General features: G+C 28.2%; 1 protein-coding gene across 4 annotated transcripts in view; it reads left to right on the top strand.

The window, feature by feature from the left end:
• LOC122503860 (MFS-type transporter clz9-like) overlaps positions 1–27,899 on the top strand; it is a 253,319-nt gene that overhangs the window by 89,302 nt on the left and 136,118 nt on the right. Inside the window, exon 3 of one of the 4 annotated variants that reach the window (XM_043614611.1) lies at positions 20,493–22,760. The exons of the other annotated variants lie outside the window; for them this stretch is intronic. Coding sequence (XP_043470546.1) covers positions 21,042–21,833 — 792 coding nt within the window. The 5' untranslated portion in view covers positions 20,493–21,041 and the 3' untranslated portion in view covers positions 21,834–22,760. Of the gene's footprint in view, positions 1–20,492; positions 22,761–27,899 lie in introns of those variants that run through there. 4 annotated transcript variants of the gene reach the window in all.

Genomic DNA, 27,899 nt, shown 5'->3' with positions numbered 1-27,899 from the left:
GTATGTTTAATAATATTCGTTTTTTTTTAATTAAAAATTCCGTAAGTCTCGTAAAAGTCCATAACTTTGTTTAACGTCCGTAAAAGTCCGTTTTTTTAAAAAAAGGTCCGTAAATTGTACGATATAATTTGGATAATTTTAGAGATTGGAATTTCATTATTTACAAATTTTTTTATAAATCTCTTCGCAGTCATTCAATTATTTTCATAAATAATTAAATTTTTACAGGGATTCAATTATTTTGGTAAATAATAAAATTCTTATTAGGAATTCAATTATTTTGATAAATAATAAAACTCATTGCAGAATTTCAATTATTTGTAATACAATTTTAATTGAATGCATCGAAAAAATGTAATTATTCTTAAAATTTTTATTAAAATTCGTCAAAAGAATTCAATTATTTGAAAATTTATTGATACAATTCTTTATGAGAATTAAATTTTAAGAAATGCAATTATTCAATAAATTGTTTTGTTGTTGTATTTAAATAATTTGAATTCTGGTTGAATATTCTAATAAAAATTAATTTAAAAATGGGTTTCAGTTAAAATTTTAGATTATAATTGAATATTAAAAGCATTAGAGCATAAATTTTTAGAAATAATTGAATTTTGAAAAGGTTTCACATTAAAATCTTTGAAAATTTGAATTTTTCATATTTTTAACTAACAATTCTGTGGAATTAATTTTTTTTGAGAAAGTTTAATCGCGGATTTTTTTATATTATTTGAAGTTTTATATTTTTTAATATATTTAATTGAAGAATTTACGAATAATTGAAATTTCGTAAAATTGAATATTGTAAACAAATGAATTTGAAAATTGGCAAAGAACTTTTTCGAAAATTATTAAAAATTATCGATTTTAAGAAGAATTTTAGTTAAAAATTCTTGAAAATAATAATTTTACCACTGGGTCATCTTTAATTATTCTAACACATGAAGAAATCGATAACTCCGAGTCGAAGACTCGGAGTTATCGATATCTTTATGTTTTATAGTTATGAAAAATTTAATTTATAGTTTTAAGTATAAAATGTTCTCTTATTTGACTCTGACTGGTTATATTTTTGTCAGCAATTGGTCCGTAATTTTTTGTTTTTGGTCCGTAAAGTCCGTATTTTTTAATACTTTCACTGTTTCGAGCCCTGAAATTTTAGACAAAAATAAAAATATTCTTGCCATATTATATGCTGTTATATAAGAATAAAATTCGCACATAAATGTATATATATAATTAATTCGAAATATTTTTGTCCCTCTTTCTACGCCATAATGTATTCATAATAATAATATTATTTTTTTTTTTAAAGAAACAAAAACATTTTGAATTAATTATGCATTCAAATTGCTGTTAGCAAAATGCAATTATAAAAATTAAAAAATATAATAATCGTATTTGTATAAACAGAAAATAAATTCAAATTACTCAATTAGTTGAAATAGCGCGAGTGTATTAAAAATAATTTTCGTAATTATACAATTATACAAAAAAAATGATGAAAAAACGTTGGTGGCGAATTCTTAAAATGTATACATTTCATTTGTTTATTTTTCTTTCATTTTTATTTCATTCCACTTTTACATTAAATAAAGTAACAAGATCCTCGTCTTTTTTTTTGCAATTTTTTTCTCTTTCAACCAGGTGGGATCCATAAGCAAAACATATCAAGCTATAAATATTTGTTCAAGAAAAACACTTTTTTCGGCTATTTTTAGAGAGAAAAAAATTTTCAAACTCGAACAGTTTTTATTAATCTAAAAGAACATGTTTTGCTTACTACATCTTTGACGATAATGAAAATAAACTTTTTTGGAAAAATATTTATTATACGTACTGAATTAATTCACACCTGCAACAATCGTAGAAATATTTTCAATTACTTTTTATATTTTTTAATTACGTTCTGTATAGAATTTTCACTTTTCTAAAATGTATTAAATCGAATCAAATTTCAAAAATGAGAATATTCTGTTAAAAATTAATATTCTGTTATAAAAATTGTATTAATCGGATTTCAATAAAGGCAAAAAAAAATTTTCAATTAACATTCTCCGGGCGGAACAGCGGAAATATAAATTATTAAAATGTATTTAAAACGATAAAGAAAGGTTAAGAGGAAAATTACAAAAAAAGGAGCGTTCTTGGGAATCGTGTGTTTTTAGCGCCCGCGAGAGAGGACCATAATCTTTAAAACCGAGAATGTATGACTGCGTACAACCACAGCGCTTTTGCAGTATTGACATTTGACCCGGAATAACCCATTTTTGTTGGAATATTAAAGTTCTATTCCGCAAGCACACTCTCCTCTTTCTCTCAGTGGGTATATTTTCTAAAGAAAAAAGTCTTAAACGACCCAACAATGAACTTCATCCTCAACATGAATTATGTACGAATTTACATTTCTACATTCCTGAATCTTGGCACACGCTTCAAAGAATTTATTTTACTTTTGTAATAGATTTGCAAATGGCTATTATCTCTTGGGTAAAAATATATCGAAGTCTTCTATATATTATAGATATTTATCATTTTATGTGTATACGAATTTTTTTTCTCTCTATATTATAACAAAAAGTCTCCTCTTCCCTATTATTGAAAAATTGTCCAACATTTAACGAGGCTGAAAAAAACTAGGTCAACGTGAAATTATTCATGTTCCCGAATATTGAATTCCTGGAATTGTGCACCAAAAACGTTATGTTGACATTTTCAAATTGCGTTTCTCTAAAGCTTTATACCAATTGCGATTTACCTTTAATCTACTAGTCAATTGAAAACAGAAAAAAAGAGAATGTGTAGCCAAAAAATCATTATTTACGGGTAGAAAATTAGAATTACGCGCTTGGCTTTGTTGAATAAAAATTCAAATTTGATCAATATTTTTCTCCACGTGAAAATTTATTATACTATTAAAAATTTTGCATTCCAAATTTCTTCATTTAAAGTTTTTTTTTCGCTTTTTTATGGCTTCTGATAAATGTTAACGTATACATTATTTAAATTTCAAACAATATTTCATTTATTTTTTGAGTTCATTACATTCAAGTTACAAAATATAAAGTTGTTTTTAAAAGCAATTGGAAAAAAATTTTAAAATTTCAAATAACAAGCAAAATTTGCTTTTAATGTAATTTTTCTACTGATTTGATGTATATTTCTAGTACAAAAACTTTTTTTTGGAATAGCGGTTCTTCAACTAACTTTTAACTTTTCCTGGAAGAGAAAAAGAGAGAGGGAGAGAGAGAGAAGGAAAAACACGTTGAAAAATTTCTTTCCTCGGGATTTCCTAACCGAGGTATTTTAGCGAGTATTTCGCTATCAGGATGGACGATCGTCCATACTCGTATACATATATACATAGTTATATATACAGAAATCGCGTGCAAGCACCAGAGATGAACCACCCCCAAGGGAGGATGCTGGCCTCGATTCCACTAGCATTCCACAAATCGCATTTCATCTCAGAAATAGACAAAAGGTTTGACGTCGTTTCAACAAAAAAAAAAAAAAAAAATGAAAGAAAAGGAAAAATTAGGAACAGACAGACATTTACCGTAAACTCCATTACGCGTATGAAAGAGAGACATCTGGAAAATGTAATAATTTGAAAAAGAATTTTTTTTATGGAATAGTATCGAAAATTTGCTATAAACGTCCAATTTGGTTTATAAAAGCCAAATATTTAGTATTTTTGAATTTTTGAACTAAACATTACTGACTAACTTTGTTGTGGATCGAAAACCTAGATTTATCAATCGTAGCTTAACTGAGCTAACGGAGATTTACATGCAACACAATTTCATAGAGCTTTATAACGAATCAGTTCAGATGTTATCTATGTTGGTTCAATTTCGAAATAACTATTTTAGGGGATATTTTATTTATTGGATGTGCTGGATGAAATAATTCTGGAAATGATTTTATGTGTAGTAGAAGTATTAGAGAAGTATATGAAAGTGCTTAGAGCTAATCATCGTAAATGGAAACAATAAAGTACTTTATTGACCAAAAAGAAGATTTTAGATCTTGTTGTCATGCATGCATATCTACCTACAAGCTTACAGATTAATTGGAATGATTTTCTATTTTGTAAATTTTATTTTATATCTAGTAAAATTTAACTATGCGTCGACTTAAACTTTTATTTTGAACTCAGATTTTTACGTCCACTAAAAGTTACACACGTGTATTCGCTGAATTCGATTCACACAAGTTTATTCACTCCGCAAACTGTTTAGGTTATAGCTTATCTTTCATAAACACTTTGGCGACGCACCAGCTTCTTAAAACAAACATGTTTTTGTATTCTTTCAAAAACGTCAATATACATATGTATACCTTCTATTTAAATTATTAAATTTCTGCATTAAAAACAAACTTTGTCATAAAGCCATATGACGAATTTCATAGAGTTGCAAAGTGATGTTGCCTAGAAAACAGTAGGCAAAGGTAGATTGATAAGCATACATTAGGTTTGATACACTGTTTATGTCACCCAGTGGATATAGATACCCACGTCGAAAAATTCCACAGAAGGACCCCCTGGAAATTCCATGGAATTTCCGTGGAAATTCTGCAAGTTTTATATTTTAATATTATTTTAAAATTTTTATTATGATTAGAGTCTAATAATAAGCATTGTTGGAATTTATTTGCAAAACTTGAATGAAATCTAATCATAACTCTAATCATAACAGAAATGTTAAAATATTATTAAAATAAAAAACTTACAGAATTTCCCTGACTTCTCCCTGATTTCCAGACAAAATTTTGAATTTTTCCCTGACCCTAAAGAATATTTTGATTCACTCTAAAAATGATAAGATACTAAAAAAACTGTTCTATTACTTTTAATTACGAATTCTTTTAATTGCAAAATTATTCCAAAACACCAATAAATTCTTTTTTTAAATAAATCTTTAATCATTATTGTTATTTCATAGGAATTAAGATTTTCAAAAAATTTCGAATTTACATATCTTTATGAAATTCAACAACTTATAATAATTTAAATTTCCATGGAATTTTTCAAAAAAAAAATTAAATTATTTACAAAAATTTTAATAAAATCCTTCGCAAGAATTGAATTATTTTTACAAGTAATAACATTTTTTACATGAATACAATTATTTAAAAAATATGTAACAAAATTCGTTCTAAGAATTAAATTATTTTCATAAATAATAAAATTTTTCATAGGATTTCAATTATTTTTAATACAATTTTAAATAAATTCCTCGAAAAATGTAATTAATTTCAAAAATTGTTTGCAAGAATTCAATTACATTTCACATATAATGAAATTCTTCGCTGAAATTCAAATATTTTCAAAATCAACTATTTTAATAAAATTTCTTAAATGAATTCAATTATTTTAATAAATAATATAATTCTTTATAGGATTTCAATTATTTAAAAAAAAAATTTAATAAAAATTCGTTTCAAGAATATTTATCTGTTTTCATAAATAATAAAATTCTTCACAGGACTTCAATTATTTAAAAATATGTAATAAAAATTCTATATAAGAATTCAATTATTCTCCTAAATAATAAAATTCTTCACAGGCTCTCAGTTATTTTGAATACAATTTTGAGTAAATTCTTCGAAAAATGTAATTATTCTCAAAAATATTCAAAATTCAATTCTTTTTGAAAATTCATGCTATAATGCTTCTAATATTCAATTATTATGTAAAATTTTAACTAAAATTCATTTTTAAATCAATTTTTATTAGAAAATTCTATATGAATTCAATTCCTTAAATAAAAAAATAAATAATCTATTAAATAAATAAATGCTTTTCAAAATTGAATCTTTATAAAGAATTTTATCAACAAATTTTTAAATAATTGAATTTTTTTGACGAATTTTAATAAAATTTTCAAGAATAATTACATTTTTGTAGAATTCGATTAAAATTGTATTAAAAATATTTGAAATTCTGCAATAAGTTTGATTATTTATCAGAATAATTTAATTTCGTTAAAAAAGTTTATTATTTATGAAAATAATTTAATGTTTGCTTTAAATTTTATTAACACTTTTTTTTAAATAATTGAAATCTTTTAAAAAATTTAATTAGAAAATAATAGATATTGAAAATGATTGAATTGAGGAAAATTTTTGAAAATAATTGAATTTTGGAGAAGAATTTTATTATTTTTAAAGATAATTGAAATTTTGACGTGGCATTTTAAAAAATTTTTGAATATAATTTAATTTCTGCAAAGAATTTTATTAGTTTTAAAAATAAATTGAATTTCTGCAATCATTTGTATCTATTTTTCCAGTTTAATAAACATTTTATATCATCACAAGTCTTAACATACAAAAGATGGGACATTTTTTTCCACTTTGCATCCCACTTTACAAACGCTTTTAAAACCCGCGACATTTCTATCATAGTTTCAGTTAGTGGCAAGTTTTTTTTTTTTTTTGCTTAAGGAATTTTGGGAAATCTGCCTACAGATACCTTGGATTCCGAATTCCAAGGTTATGTATGGGGTTGGAATAATAAAAAAAAAGAAAATAAAATATATAACAAAATAAATGAAATAATATTACCTGTATAATAATTATTATTAGATAAAACTAAACTTTAATTTTATTTCCATAACTCCATTATTTAAATTACTAATTAGGACACCTCATCTTATTATTATTAATTCTCCCGAAGGAGAATAGTCATTGTTAAATTCTCTAATTTTAATCTCTAATTCTAATCTAAATTGCTCTAAATAGTATTTTAAATTATCAAAAATTTTGGAAATCTAGTATCTTGCATATGCTTTAACAGCACTTGTAAATGTTTAAATATGTTTTTTCAAATGAAAATGTAGACGCTCCTTTTTCTTTCCCCCTGTCTAAAACATTGAAACAGCTGTCTGATAGTTTTATGGGACAGGAATATCTAGTGGAACAGCATACCGTAAATTTTGACCTGTTAATTCTAATAGAGAATACCACTTTGTTTCGGAACTGATAAATCCTCATGCACATAGCTGATGAAATTAAAATAATTCTAACCCTCCAGTCGATTATCTTAAATTTGAGATAAACATTATTGTCTTAATTTTTATTAGGTACTCATATTAGATACTCTTTCGGAACTATGTTATGAATTATGGTATGAACACAGTTCGAAAATGGTACTTGTAGTCAGGGTTGGACCCTTTGTGTAGTCAAGGTTGGACCATAAATGTTATTTTACTTTTTACCAATAATTCGCTTTGATTTTCAGGTATGGTCCAACCCTGACTATAAGGCCCAACCTTGGCTACATTTTTTAAAAATGTTTATAACTTTTTTAATTTTAGACAAATCAATTTACTATGTTTAGCAAAAATGTTCCTCTCCTGTAGATTTTTCTAACATTATAACCCAATTGCCTAAATTTATTTCTTAAAGAAGTTATAAACAAATTTCAAAAGGTGGTCCAACCTTGACTATTCCTATAATCTTCACATTTTATATATCATTTTCCAACCTATGAAAAAAATATAAAACCGCTTTCTTCAAAATTTTAAATTCTTATCAAATGTACAAAAGTGGTAAATACTACTAACTCTCTAAATTTGAATCAGAAAAATTTCACTGATTTTTAGCATTAAGTATAGTATACCATAGATTCCAATTAGCGTAATAGCGTATATACGCTAATTGGTATCTGTGGTATACTTATCGCTTCTTCAGATTTAGAGAGTAAGAAAAAAAATGTTATAGAATAATGTTTATCTACCATTGCTGCCTCTTTCTTTTTCTCTCTCTTTTTCACTTGACATTACTGAATACTTCTGTTTTTTTTGTAAAAGTGGAATCATCTAAAGAAATTGCAAACTGTGCTTAACAACACTCGTAAAATATGTTTATAAAGCTCTGCTAGAAAAAGTAATAAACTGCAGTAATAAAAGTTATATTAAAATGGTTATAACGACGCACTGAAAGCAGCCATTTACTCCAAAGCATAAAACTCTTGGGAAATCTGTCTTCACCCTGATTTCTCGCCTCTGAAGAATTACAAGGGAGGTACTTATGTAAACCGCATGTTTTCTTGTGTCTCGGTAAATCATTCTTCCACCTTTATCCGCGTCCAATCCACAAAAAAAGTAGAAGAACAAGAAGAAAATGTTTCTAGATTTGTAAAATTTAACTTGCTAAATATTCGTAAACTGAAAAATAAAATCTCTCCTTTAGTTTTAAAAAATTATTATCCTAGGAAAATTTTTCTATCTTCATGTAAATACTTTTTTCATGTAAAAATTTGTGTACTTTAGTGAATTTAAAATTTAACAGTAGGTTATTAATCAAATTGATAGGTAAATAATTAATTATTGTTTAATAATTAACAAGTTAGTAATTATTGGTTATTAATTAAAAAATTAACAATTTATTATTGATTAATAACTAACAAGTTAGTAATTATTGGTTATTAATTAATATAGTTAATAATTTATTATTGGTTAATAATTAACAAGTTAGTAATTAACTATTGATCAATAATTAACAAGTTAGTAATTAATTTTTGTTTATTATTTAACAGTTTAATTAATTATTTAAAAATTTATTATTGTTTAATAATTATCATGTTAATAATTAATTGTTAGTTTTAATAAATAATTCAATATCAGTAATTGTTTAATATCTATATTTAAATTTAAAGGAAATTTTTTTCATTTATTTCTGTGGAAATAAAAAAATGTTGTAATAACAGTTTTTCGTTTAGTGGCTGGAAAATTCTATATTGACATCATCAACTATTTACTTTGGCAGATCGTACACACACAGACGTACATCGAGTATTTAATATTCGAGTAATGACAACAATTTTTTTCCCCCTAGAAAGGACATTGGCAAATAAATTTTCTGTTTTCTCTCGTCCCTCGCTAATTTCACACAATTCACTCGAAATTTTAACTTTGATATTTGTGTAGTTAGAAAAACTTCTTGTTTAATTCTCGTTCGCTGGCAAAAAGTTTTTCATCGTTCTCAAATATATAAAAACTAATATGTAAAATTTGTTCGTGTTTCCAAAAAAAAAAAAAAGAAAAAATTCATCTCACTTTCTATGTTCTGGAAATAAATTCTTTTATGTCCAGCTTAAAGTGCAAGTATAAATTTTTAAGTAAATTATAATTTTTGTTGATAAATCTGTGTTTTTGATAAAGTAGTAATTTTGCTTTGATAGATAATTTCAATTTTATTTTTTTTTATTAATAATTTAACAAAAACAAGGTAAATTTTTAAGCGATGGTTATCAAAAATCAAGTAGTACTCTTTCTCTTTCTGTAAATAACAGATCTTTAAAAATAGATTGAAAATTCAAAGATAGATTTTATTTTTCTTAGGATCTGCGACGTCTTTCGAAGTATATATATACACCATGGAAAAGTATACTTTTCCACTGTTGTAACCATCATAAATTTCGTTTTGTTGAAGCAACGAAATTTACATCTAAATGATAAACTGACTTTTTATCCGTAAAGAACAGAAGAAAAGTTAGTAACAAAAACTCTTATTTGTCAAAGAGAGAGAGAGAGAGAGAGAAGGAGAGGACAATTCTCTGGAATTGAGTGGCGCTTCTCTTTGTGTTCTTTAACAAAGAAACTCGACGATTACAAGAAAATACTTGTGTAAGCTCTGTCGGAAACCATTAGCTATTATGGTACGAGAAAACACTTTTCTATGGTCTGTGGATTCCTTGATAATCGAATAAGTATCTATATTTTCCTTCCACATGCTATTTTCATCAAAAAATATTTAATTTCTGAATAATTCTTTTTCAATTCTAAGCAAAATTAGAAAAGGAAACATTTTTTATAGAAAAAAAATTTGGTATTCCCAAAATTTGTTTTCTTGATTCGAAAGAAGATTTGAAAGAAAGTTCTGAAGAAGAAACAATAAAAAAATGGATAGTGGAAACAATTGCTGTAAATAATTTTCTACTTGTATAAAATAGGATCTTAGAGTATCCTATATAAGTTATATTTTTCTGTTTTCGATTTTTCTCTCTTTGCTCTTTTTGTATAAAAATAGTGGTCACGGGAGCAATCAAACCAAGGGACCATACACGGTGGTAATGTATGGCAGATCGTGAAATGTGTAGCACGTGCTTATGGGTTCTGGGCGTTTCTAAACGAGAGGAAGAGAGGACCTCTTGTATCCCAGCGGCACCTCCTTTTACTTAGCCTTTGGCCCCATTTCAGAATGGGTTCATAGTATTTTTAGACGTGCTCCCTAAGGCACATTGATTACGTTGACGAGGTCGAGAATTGATTTGTGACTAACGCCCAAGTGAAATTTTTATTCCCTAAAGGCAGCAGTGGTTACATTATTTCTTTCATAAACTATAAAATAAAATAGAAACGTAACCCGCACCCTATTTGTTCGTTCAACTCGTTAAATGTTTTTCACAAGTCTACATGACTAATCCCCTGACTTGATATATTTGAAAATCCAAAGAAAGTTAATTAAATTTTTGATCAGTATTATTTATGGAGGGTTACTTGTTGCTAACACGAACTTGAGTCTTATAAACTTTGCTTTTGCTTTTCCTACTCTTAAAATATGATTATTTATTTATATCCCCGACAACATTACTTATTTAGATTTCTTCAAAAGTCTTAACATCTTTTTCTTTTAAATTCTTTTTTGATTGTTTATTAAAGGGTAACACCACTCTAAAAATAGAAAAAGAGACCTATCTTTGATAATTTATTTATTTCGGAAAAATGGAGCATGACTTCTTCTAAGAGGGGTTTATTAAATACATATTAAAAATGTAGACGAAAATTTATAAAACTGATTAACACAAAACTAAATATCCAGGGCACAGGGCTTTTTAGGAGAGCTGATAAGGAATCCGTAATCGTTTTATTCAAAAAGATATGGGTTAATAATAATCTTAATATAATTATTTTAATACTCATTTAATCCATTTTTACTTCATCTAATAAAGTAAAAATTGATAAAATTCGAAAATAATTAAAACGTTAAAGAATATGAAGACTAAGGATTTTAAGTTTATGGTGAATGTAACTCCTGTTGTGAAATTGTCACACACATACATACACTCATCGAGATACTTATATACATCCTTTGTAAACTAGAGATTCGCTGTCTCTTATCGGAAAAATAAATTGCAGTCCTTTGCTCGTGCTTAGTTCACAAAGGAGGTAGTAAAATTCTAATTAAGTGGGCCAAGTATTGCTCGACGTATAATGGAGTCTTGTAAGATCTGAAGATTCCTTTGGAACCTTCTTGGAAATCGCGTACGTGGCTGTTATTACACACGCAGTGGATAGTATCAGTGTTATTACCACCGAAGCAGTTACTTGGGAGGTACTAAGCCACCAAATGGGCAGAATGGCAGGGTATTAAGGCGTGTAGCGGGAGAACAATCGCGTAACTGGTGCAATAACAAAGCCCCAATTATCTCTACAATTTGATTGCCTGAATATACACGAAAATACTTGAAACTAAAAAAAATAAACTCTCTCTCTCTCTTACACTATTAAAAATTCTTTTCTCTCGTAAATAACAATAACATAATCATTGCGAACATAAATGGCGTATTTAAATTTTATATTACCACACACAATTATAACAATAAATAATTGGTAAAAATTCTTACAATGAATATTCAAGGGAGAATGTGTTGTAAATTTATTCAAACGAAAGTGTAGAAAATATAAAACTAGTTAAAGTTATTGTAAAAATTAAAATATATATTAAATATATTAAATAATTAAATAATATATTAAATATATTATATTAAATGTATTAAATAAAAGTTCGTTTGATGGTATTTGAATAAAAATAAAACATAGAATTTATGAGTTTAATTTTTTTCATCTGGTTCATGGTCAAGTATGATGGTATTTGTTTAAACTGAAATTGAATTTTAATTGATGTGCACTACTTCAGACTTATATTTGCTATTTTCACGTTCATTGATACATGTGTTGAATGAGCGCTTTGTCTGACTTATGTGATGTTCAATCATAATCATTACCACATCTATCAAACTAATTTATAATGCAATGTTGTTTGTGCAAAAAAGTAGCCTTTTCAAGAAGATTTTAAACGCTGATAGTCATACACCAAAGAAATCTATTCTATGATTAAATTAATTAAGTGGAAAATCTGTAAAAGTTCAGATACCTGGATTAAATCCAAGGTTATGTGTGGATGATCGTTTTTGTTCTGGTCGACCCACTAAAAACCACTTCTGTTTTAAACTGGACTTATCTTCAACCTACGGATCTACCTCTTGGCTTTAAATTTCCCTGGTGAAGGTCCCTTCTCGTCGCTTACGCAATCCTACCATGCCGCTCTTGTTCTGGTCTTATACTTGTTCTTAGTTCTCACCACTGACTTCTTGGCCTCCTTAAGGGCAAACTTGAAGACAGGCATCCTCCACTGTCAGTTTTTCCAAACTTTTCCTTACAAAGAAAACAGCTTGGGCTTCTTTTACAGTTCGCAAAATTATGATCGACTTCTTCGCACTTGAAGCTCGCAGTCGATCTGTTTGCCGCCTTAAAATGATGCCATCGTACGACTATAAACCTTCTCCTGACTGTGCAGCACATAAATCCAATCTTGATGTGCCCCAGTTTCTCCAGCTGATCCTTTTATTCCTGGTCGGTGACCACAACAGCGAGATTCATCCCTCGCTTATTTGTTCCTACTTTTCGAGAATACTTTGCAGTCTCTGCTGCACCTCATTTTCCTGGGTAATGCAATTCAAGTCGCGGTTTTCAGGAATAACTCTTCGATTCACCGACTGTACCCTTCCTATGCTTATTGCTTGCAACCACTTCTGTGACCTCAAAGGTGAAAGTTTCTTTACTCGCGTCTCCTCTGATTTGTATCAAGTGATCTCCCTTTCATGTGGGCCTTGCAACTTGGCCTTTTTATATTAATTTCTTCAATATTTTGATGATTCATGAATTAAACCATTGTGGTGAATCACATCTCAATAAAGAGACTAAACATACTAATAATTATATTTTATTTAGTGTCCGCATCGGTAGTATATCCTGTTTAATTCACAGAGTTGAAGGCTCTGATATTAAGGGGAAAAGGTTAAAGAAACAGCAACTATTTGTATTAAATTTAAATATTAAAACTATTTATTTGAACCCTTTACAATTGAGAGTAGATAGATACAGAAGTCGTTGACCCAAGAAACAAATCTTTCTTCAGTGCTGCGTCGAGAAAATGACTTTGACGACCGGTTACAGGAAAATTTAGGTAGGTGTTTTCATCAGAATGCTTTCAGGCCTGCCAAAAGTGAATTTTCCCAAGTCCAGGTGTCGATGAAGAATAGATTTCAAGATAGGTGTACTGCTCCTCAGACTTGGAGTAACCGAGATAATTTATTCGATGTTGGTGTTGCACTATGCAGATTGTTGAGGTTTCCGTTTTAAGGCAGTAGTCTCCTTTATAGGCTTTAATCGACTTTTTTTTGTTTTAAATCAATTCCAAAACTATTGAAGAATATGTCTTTAAAATTTTAGAGGCCAATTCGACATATTTTCGAGCCGCGTGAAGTCAGCAGACCGGCAGCAGTCCGCAGCCACACGTGGCAGCCGAATATATGTGGCTACGGACCGCTGTCGGTCTGCTAGCTTCACGCGGCTATATTTTCGAAGGTTCGGCTCTAAAATCGTCAAAATAGCGGCAAATTTGGCTGCAGGCATTTTTAACGAGGCTTATGCATCTGTGCTTTCCACTATGCATACTACTACTATTTTCTCGATAATGTCATCCGGCAGCAATGCAAGAATTTTGCAGATAACGTCGATGTTGAGCGCATAACGCGGGAGAACCGGCGCGCATCATTTTCGAGCAAGGAGGCTCGCACAGCTCGACTATCAGAAAGCCTCCGCCAAAATGCGTTCTTCGAAGAAGAGGAAGGATTGCTGTATGGCCCAGGAATAGCTGATTAACATTTAATTAGTGTAAGTATCCAAAAACTTATATTTTTTTGGACCGAAAACTTTAAAGCGCGTTTTCTCGAATTTTCATTTTCACACGTCATAGATAACGGTGCCGGCGATAGCAAAAAGAATATTTGTCCGATCGACAAAAATCAAAGTGATCTAGCTTCAGTACTAAATTATCTTCTATTTGAACTAAAAAAGTTGGACAAAAGTATTATTTAAACTACTTCTTTTGCAACTTAAAGTGAATTTTTTTTTAAAAAGTGATTTTTTTTCAAACTTCGAAAAAATTTGGAATTTTATAACTTCTTCGGTATTTTTTTAGTTCAAATAGAAAAGAAACTTATAAACATTAAAAAAGATTTGGTTTGATTGTTTCAGATGCATCGCACGACCTCCATCACCGGCACCGATTTGCAAGTGCAGACTGCAGGCGCTTCAGAAAAATCGTTATAACTTAGAAGAATTTCAATATTTGTTAATAATAAAAATTGTTTTTTTAAGCTGAAATATAGTAGAATATCACCTAAAAATTTCGTTTACTGCAATCATTTCCTTCCCTTTAAAAAAAATTGCTGAAAAAACGCTTTTTCGGCTTCTAAAGGAGACTACTGCCTTAAGAAAATAGAAAGGTAACTTGATGTATTATAATTTATATATTCGTCTTTAAGCAGATGAGTTTTGTGCTCGTAAATATTTAAAGTTCCACATGCTATCGCTTTTTGCCAACTGTACCAAGATTTTCGGCCTGAAGACATTCTCTTCACAAACAACCCAAAATATAGTAGTAAGAATAAATACTTCCAAATCAAGCAAAACCATCAATTCCTTTAAAATTTCAAGTTCGCGTAAATTTGTTAAATTAAAAACAGTAAAATTACATTCCTTTTTTGTTAAAATTTAATTATAAGAATGTACCAGCAGGCAAAGTATGTATATAGCGATAATAATTAGGGAGTTGAGGTGCTGTCAACAGGAATACTCTGATAAGATGGATCGACATGAAGTACTGGCTCTACATCTTCATTAAGTCATCCCAAGGGTCCCTTCTTTTAGATTTCGTTCATTCGATGATGTGAAGCTAAATTGTTATGTACATGTAGAATATGTATGTATATGATGGTAGAAGGAAAGTGGAATGGATATACTATGTTTAATTACTGCAACTAATTACTATTTCATACTTAGAAAGCACTTTATACCACTTTACTGGGATCTCCTTATCGAGAAGCCTAACTATATCGAGATTCGAGTCGCGCTAATGTCTTGGATTATTAATTATGCTTTGCCAAGTTTATCGCGCTCTTGCTAGATCGCCGGTGAGGGGATCATTTAACATATATGTATGTATATTCTGATACCCTGTATCGCAATTGCCGTAAAATACTATTTAAAAATTTATTCTTTTTATCAATGGAACGTTGAATTTGATATACGAGCATCTGCATAGTTGAGTTCGATTAATTTATCAATTGGTTTGTCCACTTCTAAATCATGAATGAATGAAATATCACTTATTTAAAGTAGTAAAATAGAATTTCAAGATTTTTAATAGAATGAAAAGGATTGTATATTTTTCTAAAAATGTTTGTTTTTTCTCTTTTACAGAGAAGTAGAAAATTTTTGAACTAAAATTTTTTTGGATCAGTTTTAAAGAAATAAATTTACACTTTCCACATGAGTGAAAAAGCAAATGTGCATTTTTATTTCAATTTGTCATGTTTAGGCTCCACAAAAGTTGAGGTGGCAAGTTTGAAATTATAGTTTTGAAGCAAATTTTGTAACGCAGTTAAATATATTCAATAAACTAAATTTAAAATGATCATAAAACGAGCGTAGATAATTTTACAACTACTCACTGGGCATTGTTTTGGTTTTTTGATCAATGTTTCAAAATATAAATACTACTCGACAATGCCAGGTTAGCTTTGGGCAATATAGATAATACTGGATCTAGCTGAATATATCATATTGTAAACAAAGTTTATATTATCAATTTCTCAATTAATTGTTCAAAGTTAATGAATCTGTAATATATATACAAAATTATGTCGATTAGTTTGCATTCAACTATTAATACTAAATATTGTTATAATTACACACAAAAATCTAGGGTTTGTTCATTTTTGTTGCAGCTCAAAATTGCATTTAATTATCTTAGCTAAAGAAAGAAAATTAAATTTTTCTTTGCGTAATGTCCATGAGAAAAAAAAAGATTGCACTTGATTATCTTAAGTAGGGGGAGAAGAATCGATTATAATTTTTTAAGGCTCAAAAAAAAGTTTCTCCAAAAATTGTGATTTAAAACTCTTTAATTTTTTAATTTATTTGCCAATGATTTTTCATCAATGATTTTTAGTTGAAAAAAATTATAATCAGTTCTTCGATCGGGACCCTCAATTTTATTAATTTTAAATTTTATTAAAAAAAAATAATTATGATAATTATTTTGAAAATAATTGGATTCAATTGAAAAATTTTATTAAAACGTTTATTTTTAAAAATAATTGTATACTTTCGAGAAATTTTACTAAAATTGAATTAAAAATAATTGAATTCCTCTTAAGAATTTTATTAAAATTTTTCAAAATGCTCATTTTAATTCTTTTGAAGAATTTCTTTCAAGTCTTTAAAATAATTGCGTTTCTTAATCATTGAAATTAAACACTTACTTATTGGATTTTTTAAAAAAAAATTTGTAAATGATTGAATTCTTCTCATAACTTTAGTAAACTTTTCGATTTAAAATAATTTAATTCATTCAGGACATATTGTTAAAATATGTAAAATAATTCAATTCTTTCGAAGAATAGATACGGTTAAAGGTTTTGACAATGATTAAATTTTTTAAAAAAATTTCTTTAATTTATTGAATATAATCGATTTTGTTAATAATTGTTATTAATAATTTTAATTTTAAAATTTTATTAAAAATTATTGATTATAGAAAATTAAACTTTTTTAAACAATTTTATTAGAGTTTTGGAAATAATTAAATTCTTTTGAAGAATTTCTTTATGTTTTTTTTCAAAATAATGTAGTTTTTGAATAATTTGAATTGAAAATTTTGAAAATAATTCAATTAAACAAAGAATTTTTTCAAATTTTCAAATAATGATGTCTTATAAAAATTGTAATTAAATAATTAAATACTTTATTTTTGAAGTTTATTAAAATTGTATTGAAAATAAAATGAATTCCTGTGAATAATTTTATTATTTATAGAAATAATTTAATTCTTGAGAAGAATTTTACTATTTTTAAAAATAATAATTGAATTGTTTCCAAGAATTTATTAGAAGTTCATAAAATAATTGAATTCTTTCGAAAAATGTTTAATTGAATCCTTTCGGCAAATTTTATTAAAATTGTATTGAAAATAATTGGATTCCTATAAAGAATTTTATTATTCATAAAAATAATTGAATTCTTCCGAAGAATGTTATTATTTATGAAAATAATTGAAATTTTGCGAAGAATTTGATCAAAACTTTTGAAATAATTGAATTTTTAAAATAAATTTTACAATCAATTATTTCAGTATCTTAAAATAAAATACCATTCAATTGATTTAAATAAAAATTATTTGATTCAAGTAAAAATTGTTTTCAATGTTTTCAATTCAACATTGTAAAATTGACTTTTCATTTGGATTAAAATAAAATAATTTTTGAAAATGTTTTTTTCGTAGATTTTCAATTTTTTTTTGTTACCTTATAAAAAAATACCATTAACAAAATAAAACGTTACATTTTAATAATATGTTCAATAAATTGTGGAAACTTTTAAAATTTAAATTGTTTAATGCACACCGTGAGCTAAAATGTCTAATAGAATTTGCAGTTACGGTTAGTAAAACAGTGTCAAAAACTGAGCTCCCTTGGCCGTAAGAACACTTACGCTTCTAAGGCAGTATTTCGACGATTTAAAAATTAATTTTTAACAGTATTCGACATTTTATTTATAATAAATTAAAATTTTTGAATTATTTCAACGCCATTAAATAGAGCATATTAAATTTAGTTCATAACAATTGTAAATATTAAAAAAAGTTTTAAATGTTAGTGCAGCTCGTTAGGAACGCGTTTCCTCAAATATCTCGAAACCACTCTGACTGCAAGTAACCATTTTCTTCATCAGGGCGGCAGTATTGACCTCACTAGCAATTTACTAAAATATTGAAAATTCATTTCAACATTAAATATTTTGCACATTAAAGAAACATTCTTTAAATTTTCTACACATGTGTCGAAGCGAACAGAATTCCAATACGACACCTCACCGATTGTTTATCGATTTTTTGTATTCGAAACATTAATATTAATCTTGGAAGCCGGTACGTGTCAGTAATAAAATGACCAGAAGCATGTTTTGTGTTGTTGTTCTTTGACGACCCTGATCACTGAAAATGAGGGTCGACGACTGTTGGACAACAAAACGGTAGGAGAGAGACTAAAGCTTGCCCGCCTTGTAATTTGATATTTTATTGTCTCTCTCTCTCTCTCTTTGCACAAGAACTCGCAGGGGCCAGGGCATCGCTTATCATGCCAAGACTGTCGACATGGGGCGAAATGCAGAACACGAGTTTGAATTCATCGATTATTCCCGACGGAGTAATTTCAGAGTAGAGTTGCGTCTCAATCGACGACTGTGTGACTAATGGAGGCAGTCAAATATTTGGAATGCTCCCTGTTTGAAATTTCGGATAGCGTCACATTCACATAGAATGTTTGCATGCGCTAATTCAAATACAGTCAGTAATTACGGCGCAAGCTTTTACATTTCCTCTACTTTTTTTTGGTCTTCTCACTTTTAACCAATTTTTTTTTTCATGTTTCCAAAAAAAATCAATTAGTGGTGACCTTTTTTTTTAATTAGTCGCAACTTGGTGTCAAATTCTGTTTAATAATTAAGCTTTAAAACGTCGCAAGACCTCAACTTTTTTTATTTTTTGCAAAATATTCCAAATCTATTAATCAACAGAAGCAAAACTCAAAAATAAAATTTGTATCTTTTAGTGATGGAATTTTTTTTTTATTTTTAAAATAAATTTTTAATAGCTGGAGGTTAATTATTATGACTTAATAATGACATTCAAAATTAAAATGTTAGAAAACGGAAATTGGTAAAATTTTCCATTGACATTTATTATATTTGAATTTATTTCCATTGAGAAATTGCTTTCTTAAATTATATATTGACTTGTTAGATTTAGTATTGATATTATATTTCCTTATTCAGGGGGGTAACACAGGCTGAAAAGAGATCTGATATTTGATTAGTCTCTATTCTAGATATTGGATTTTGTATTTCATTTCAAAGTAAGTTTAACGGTCAATAAATCACTGTTTACTGGTGCTTTAAACGAATGCGTTTGTAATAAATTTTGCTAATTCCATTTTATCATATATCATATGAGAATTTCTTTTTTTTTAAATATTAATGTTTACCTCCTAAATTTGAGAATTAGTTCCATTCGACCGATTTAAATTCAGAGATTATCGATTATTGTTAATTTTTGTTTTTTTGTTATAAATCTGAATATTATCATTAATCTGTATATTTTTTATTTGTTACAGGTCAGTTGCACTCAATTTTCAATAATTTCATTACTGTATTACTGTAAGTACAATAATTATTTCTAAAAATAAAATAATGATAATAGAAAAAAAAAATATATATATATATATAGTAGGGGAGCGTGGGGTAATGGGAGAGCGGGGGTAATGGGAGCTTTTAAATTTCAAGTACTAAGAGACTTTGAATTTCGCGGACATTGCTCGGAAAACTTCGTCAATCTTTGTTTATGATACACGAAGGCAAGCGGTCACATTTCTGACAGATTTGTAGAAACAACAAAGAAAAATCAAGTTTTCGAGTTTTCGTTATTAAATGGCAAAAATTTCTAGAGGTCAAAGTAAGTAGTTAAAATTTTATTATTTAATTATGTTTTGTGATTATAGTATAGATAAATATATGCAGATTTGGAAACATGAATAAAAATAGAGGTAATTGTGCAGTTTGTTTATGTTATTATTTTTTTTTCCGAATTGTAACTTGTGAGAATTTTGTGGGGTAATGGGAGAATTAATGTCAGCCAGAAAATTTTTTGTTATCTCGCTACGGCTTTTCTTATTTCTGTGAAAATTGAAAAAGTTTCAACCCGGTGACATAACCTCAAATTAGGAAGTAACTTTTGGTGACAGATGTATTGTTACAATTTATTTAAACAAATTTTTATTCAATTACACAATACAAAAAAATCTATTTTGAGTAAAATGTTTTGGTTTCATTGTGAGTATTAAAGTTTTTTCTATTAAAAAACAGGGAAAACAGTTACAAATATACCTGTGCTATTACAAAAAAGTAAAATTTTGTATTATTTATATTTTTATTAGGAGAAACAAAGCTTTTAAAAAACGACAACAAAGAGAAAATAACAAATATTTTTTCTATTTTTTCAATTTTTTTAGTCAGGGCTTTAAGCATCTAACACAGACAATATTATTTTATATTTTTAATTTAATTTAATTTTTATAGATGCCAAGAAGTAGAAAACGAACGACGTCGAAGGCAGGTTGGACTACAGAAGTATTACAAACTGCAATAGAGTCCATAGAAAATGAAGGGAAGTCTGTAAAAAGTGCGGCAGAGAATTTCAACATACCATACAGCACTCTAAAAAAAAGACATAACTTATCCAAGGAAAATGATTCTACATATAATCGTCCTCCTCAGCTTGGAAGAAATCCTGTATTCAATAAAGAACAGGAAGAGATACTTGCGAAACATCTTCTAGAGATGTCTAATATGTTTTTTGGTCTAACAAGAGATTAATTATGTAAGTTATGCTATAATGTAGCTAAAACATTCGGTCTTGAGGGTAGATTTAACGTTGAAAAACAGACAGCTGGAAGAGATTGGTTGTTAGGATTTCTACGCCGTCACCCCGACCTCAGTATCAGAAAACCGGAAGCGACTAGTATTAATCGTATTTTGGGTTTTAATAAGATTGAAGTGACTCGCTTCTTTCATAATCTGGAGTCAGTAATGACTAAATTTAAGTTTTAACCACAAAATATTTTTAACATGGATGAATCAGGGTTCTCCACTGTTCATAATCCAGGAAAAATAATAGCACCTAAAGGACAGAAGCGTGTTGGTGCAGTAACTTCATGGGAAAGAGGCAAAAATGTGACAGCAATTTGTGCAATGAGTGCAACTGGTATCTTTGTACCTCCACTGTTCATTTTCCCTCGGCAGCGTCACTCACCTTTTCTAGAACGCGATGGACCTCCAGGAGCTATTTACACTTGTTCAATTAACGGGTGGACGAATGAACAAATATTTATAACATGGCTACAACATTTTATTAAATTTACAAAACCTTCTTCCAAAAATAAGGTTTTGCTAATAATGGACAATCATAACAGTCATTCTACGCTGGAAGCTTATGATTTAGCTCAGAAGAATCATGTAACTTTGTTGACTATTCCTCCACATTCATCGCATCGTTTACAACCTCTTGATGTAACTTTCTTTGGACCTTTGAAGACCGCTTATGACAGAGAGTGCGACTTGTATTTGAAATCACGAAATTTAATCAAAATAACTCCTTATGAAATAGCTGGACTGTTTAACAAAGCATATTCAAGAATTGCATCTTTGGACAAGGGAGTGTCTGGTTTTAAGACGACAGGAATATTTCCCATAGATCCATCTGTTTTTTCCGATGAAGACTTTTTTGTGACAGATGAAACTGATTCAGAAGTCGTTTCCACTGCAATGATAACTAATGAATCAAACAACATTCTCGCTCAACAAATAAGAGTTTCTGCCATGTCACAAGAATTGGAGCATCCAGAGGCACAGCCATTGTAGAACTCTCAAACTGAAGTCTTACAGCCTCCATCTACCAGTTTTTCCAACACTGTGAATGCATTGAGTTCACGACCACAGATATTCACGAAGCCTACGAAGACCACTAGAAATAAACAGCATTCAGAAATTCTGACTAGTCCACAAATGAAGGAAATTTTTAAAGAAAAGAAAAGGAAGCGAATCGAAAAGGAAAATAAAGAGAATAATAAGAAGAAACAGAAGAAAATTGAAAAAGAAACATCGAAAGATAGTAATGTAAACACCAGGAATAAAGTATCGAAATCCAAAGTGAAACAGCAGGCAACTGGAAAGCGAGGTGCTAATCGCTCATCTAATAAGTCATTAATTGATAAGAAAGCTAAGTCACCAAAAAGCTTAGAAGAAAATAAGTGTATTATATGTTTAGAAGTTGGAAAAAACAACGAGTTATGGTATCGTTGCAGAAGTTGTGGAAAATGGGCACATTCAGAATGCTCAGGATGTGACGATCCCAAGGATTATTTTTGTACTTCTTGTTCAAGGCAATAACAAATTTTTGTTCTTACAGAATTTATTGATAAAAAAAACTATTTTTGTTCTTCATTACTTAAGTATTTTATTAAATGTGATATTATTGCATATTCAAATACTAAGAAACTATATTTATGTTTTATTGTCTTAACTACGTTAAAAAATGTGTTATTAATGGATATTTTAATACTAAAGAAGCTGACAGTCGTTTTTATGTGTTAAATACTTTTTAAAATGTTCATCTGTCAAGAACTATTGATAAAATAAAAAAAATATTTAAAGAAAATAGAAATTATGTCATTTTTTTTTAATTACAAAGAAAGGCTCCGATTACCCCACAGGTGGGGTAATGAGAGAAAATGCATTTTTTTCAAAAAACATTTTTTTTACAAATTTAGTTGTTTTTTTCTTACTTTTTTATTGATCATAATTAAAGATAAATAACCAACGCAGTAAAAAATGACCAATAAAAATTTTTATTATATTAATAAGTTGGTTTTTTTAATCATTTTCCTTAAGGGGCTCCAATTCCCCCACGCTCCCCTATTATATATTAATATATCTATTATTCATTAATAATTTGTTGTGATATAAAAATTATATAATGTAATAAGGTATAGAATGTATTTTGAAAGCAGGCATTTTTTTTCAAAATTTATCACTTTATTCTTTTATGTAAATAATTGTGAATTATTATTTATAATTATTGAAAAAATTACTATTGGCCTGAAACTAAAAAGCAGATATGTATAACAGTATTAATTATGATAAGAAAAAATTATTTCTTAATTTTCTTTGAATTGTGTTAAAATAAAAACATCTCATTAAATTTTTTGATTCATATGCTCTTCTTATTTTTTCTTAACTTTAAACATGCGTCTCGTTAACATTTAACATTTCAAACTGAATATAATTGACATGCAGAGAGTTAGAATACAACATTTTATAAATTTACGAAAAGCGCACTTTTCCCTGTGCAGAGATAATTATAAAAGTTGTGATGATATTTTTATTTTTTGAAATACTTGTTCATTTTATAAATTTCGTGTGAATAATTTAAATAATATTTTACATTTAAAAATTGTTGTTCTTACACTGTAAAATCTTTATTAAATAATTCTCAACTTTATTATTTAATTTTTAATTAATTTTGTGTTTAAACTTTTATTTTTAATTAATTTTTTTCTATTCTTTACTTTTAATTTAGTTTATTTTAATTTTTATTCTAAATTTCGCATTTTTAATTTCCCTTTTAATTTCCGCTTTTGATGAAAAATTTCTGTTTGAAAAAAATATTAAAATGTTACGAAATCTATTAATGTAGAGGAAAAAGTATATTCTTTGACAATAAGTGTGCGTTTTTCATAGAAAACCTCTCTGTTTTGATATTTATGTATTTTTCTACGAGCCAACTTTTACGATGTCATTTTAAGACTTGCTATGTGAGAACCGCAACTTTATGGAATTTCTTAGGAATTTGAAGAAATAGTGACTCATTTATCAGAAAGTTAAACTGCCCTGTCAAAATTTCATGAACACGTTGTTATTCGTTACGTCAAAAAAAATTTTTTTTCCATTTAATAACAATTCAATAATGTTCATTAAATCACTATTACTGAATAGAAAGAAATACAAATAAATCGCAGTAAAATTTTTAGTAATTTTTCAAAATTCGGTATTAAAATTTTTAGCATAGAATCGCGTAAAATGTGTTACGAAAAAATTTCTCTGGGGTTAATATTTACGATAACAGTATCAGAATACTGAAATTCAAAATGGCGGATCCAATATGGCGCATTTTTAAAGTCGTTCATCAATTGCACCTAGAATAACAATTTTTGTGTTTTTTAAAACACTGGTTACAGATTTTTATGTCTGATATTAATAAGTAATATCACGGACTTTAAATTTGATTTAAAAAAATTCGATATATTTGTTGCGCCATTAAAAATTCCGAAAATCTGGTGTCGAATTCTTCTGAATAACGAGTTTCAACTGAATTGTGATCGATATTTTCAACTCCATGAAGAAACATATTAAAAATTCCATATTATATTGAAAAAGAAGAAGAAAATTAATATCATCTAAAGACTTTCGAAAACTATTTTACTTTATTTTCTATTATTTATGTCAAACACGCGAGATTACATCGTCCTTTACGCTTTCAACTTTATATATGTCCTCTTTATAAAGGAGTAAGTAAAACTTTTAAACTAAAAGTAACTTTTTTACTGTTTATACTGTTGAATTTATACTGTTAAGAGTGATAAATTTTCTAAAATTAATAACTTAAAGAGAGCTAATATTAAAAGGGTCAAAAAAGTGTTTAAAACATTAATTACACTAAAATGTTTTCACCACACACCATAATTTTATTTATCGATTATCGATAATTCACTGATTTTCAATTTCACGTTGGATTGCATGTCATGAAAAGCGTCTAGGATTTTCGAAACTATAGATAATCGATGGTGATACTCGACAGTGTTTACACTCTGTTCAAAAGTTGGTTGAAAGCTCGAAATGGGTGAGGTTGAATCTCCCAAAGTCTTATCGTCTTCTTTTGTCGGGAATGAAAGCTCTTTCAAGAAAAGGGCTTCTCTTGAGATGTGAGCGCGGTGAGGAAGGATTCGTTAGATTGGAAAGTCGTTACCGTGTCTTGAAAGGTGGTGTGGTAACGAGGTCATCCAAAGGTGCCTCTAGGCCAACCAGCTAAGACGGCAACGAGTAGTGGTGATCAATGAGCAGGCCCCAAATGGGAACAATGTTTCCCATAAGACACAATCTTTTTCACATTCAAAGAAGGAATGTTTTTTTCACAATTTTCTTTTATATTATTTATGTTTATGTAATTTTTGTGAAAAATTTTTAAATGTTTTTTTATTTATATTGATAATTGATAAAGCAAATACTAGATTTACAATAATCTTTTTATTTATTTATTATTTTTTTTATATTTTATTTCATGTCGTCTTTATTTCTAATTGGTCTAATTGGTCGAAATAAACGAGCACAAATTTGAACAGAGTTTAATTTTTCTTAATGTAAACAAGCAAATAATTGTTATATATTTTATTTAGTAAAATTTACATAATATTGTACATTATGTGGTAAATTATATTTTTCACTACATTATACAATATATTATATTTAAAAATTATTTTCAATAGTATTTTAATTTAAAAATATTTTGACAAATAAGTATGCATGTTTGTCGGTAAAAAGAGAAGGATTAATAAAAGATGACTCTCTTTTTATGGAGGCAGAAAAGGGGTGTAGGAGGGTTGGAAAAGACTCAGGAGAGTTACGAGAGAAAAATAGAGATTCTCTTGTACATTTGATTAATTAAAACCGAGCACCGGAATCCCGAAGCACTATGATGTTAACACACCAGGGAGAATCGATGGACCAAAGCCGTCTGCCTCCACGCGCAGCACAATTTGTCGAACAGAAGAGGCTATCAGAATTTCCGCGAACGATTTTCGCAACCAAAAAAAATCCCTCTCTATCGCTCTCAGTTTCTCTCTCTCTCTCTCTCAAGCTTTTTCAGATTTTATGCGACGTTTGAAAAAAAATTTTTTTTTCTACTCTTGATTTATACATTCTCTCTTTGAATATATATATAGTTTTTTTTAAATCCATTTAATAAGATTCGGTTGCCTTTTTTCAAAAAAAGAAAATTTGTCACAATATCACTTTATCTTTATTCTTTTCAAATATCAATATGTAAAAATTTCTTCATTTTTTCTAGTCAAAGAATTTAAAAATAAATATGCTTATAAATATTGATCTATTTTTACACACAATAGATATGTTTCTAAATGAATTAATGTCCCGTCAGCTTTTCTGAGAGCCGAAGGTTAGCGTTTAAGTAAATAAAGGTATTATATTTTCAATTTTAGTTCGATGTGAAATTTCCAATATAACTGTGAGTTTAATCTAAAATAAACAATACAACTGTGAAGTATCGGCTTTCAACAGTGAATCTAGGTCGTTAGCTTCGTTATCCTGTATTGAAAGATATCAAATCATGGATTAAATCATTTTTTTTAAAATTATTTCAATTTAACATGCATTGATTTTCCATCAAACTATTAAAATTTTTATATACATCCACACTTAAATTGGGAAATTATAATTTTAGTTTTGACCCTTATTTGCGTATACTCGAATAAGTGTTTTCAAAATTAGATTTCGTATTCTAAATCTAGAAACAGATTCATATCATCATCATGCATATAAAGTGTGAACAAAATAAAATTTATGGGACACAGATCTTATAAAACCGATCTCCATTCTCATCTACACAGAACGCTATTTCTCTCTTCGAGAAAAACTAATCATACGCTCTCTTTTAACCTCTCGAGGGCTTTTCTGTCTCCTAGACTCGTCCAGAAGGATTTTTTCTTTTTTTTTTGTAGAAACTAATCGGAAAAAGTTTTATTAATTTTTATGAATTTTTTTCCACTCTTGCAAATAAAATTATTTTGTTATAATATTATTTGGAGGCGCATGAATACACTCTAATTTTTATTTTCCAAATCTTTATTTTACCGGAATTCTTTTTATCTAGTTAAATAATAATAATTTCTTTTAATCGAAATAATAATTTAAAGAAACATTATGTTTTTGAATGACCGATTGACAGAATGTTTATTACTGCGAAAAAATATTTTTTATAATTTTCGAATAACCGAATAATCATTTCGAATTCAATATAATTTTAACATTACCGAATAGCCTCTCATGAAATATTTTCATCTATAATTTTAGAGAATTATTTTTTTAAACAACTTGAATTATTTAATTTCGATTCATTACAATATGGTTGACAATTTAGTAATTTCACGGTTTCATGAATCTCCCTCCCTCTCACTCACTCTCTGAAGCGACAGTTTTCATCCCAATCTGTAACTTGTTTTGCCGGTGGTTCTATCGAATTCTATCTTCAATGTGTGTTGGTTAGTGTAAATTCTCGGATATGTATTTGTGTGTCGCAGAGAGATGAGGATACATGTTCTCTTACTTCTAACATTCCTAAACGCTTCTCTGTCGGTTCCCTTGCCGGCATATGCCAGCAATGCTTCAGAATATACTCCTTTATGCATGTATTTAACTCTCTCTACGATACCTGCTTCCCTCCGGCTCTATTCGAATTCTAGACAGTCTTACTATTACTCCTTGCTTTGTCTCTCAGCGGTGATAAATGCCAAGATTCTCCAGCATCTTATTTCAAATATATTCCAATTTCAATGAAAAATTATACTATAAATGAAAAAAAAGAGAATGCATGTTGATTTATATTTAATTGCAAAGAGTTTTTGAGTATTAATTTAAAAGTTTTAACATTTAGTAGAATAATGGGTTGAATACAATTTTCGCAATGTCGACATCAAGACTGCAAGCAGAGATCTTGATAGAGGGTAGGCCCCTTGAAGAATGCTTGAATTGCTCTTCGACGCCCGATATTTATACTCCGCGTAAGCACGCGGGTGGGGATCGGTAATTTGCGCCAATGCGCAGGCGCACGCTGCGACTCCTTTCCAGTCAACACTA

Source organism: Leptopilina heterotoma, unplaced genomic scaffold (assembly GCF_015476425.1).
Source record: "Leptopilina heterotoma isolate Lh14 unplaced genomic scaffold, ASM1547642v1 Lhet_11, whole genome shotgun sequence".
NCBI lineage: Eukaryota > Metazoa > Arthropoda > Insecta > Hymenoptera > Figitidae > Leptopilina > Leptopilina heterotoma.
This window is presented reverse-complemented; position numbering and strand designations above follow the sequence as displayed.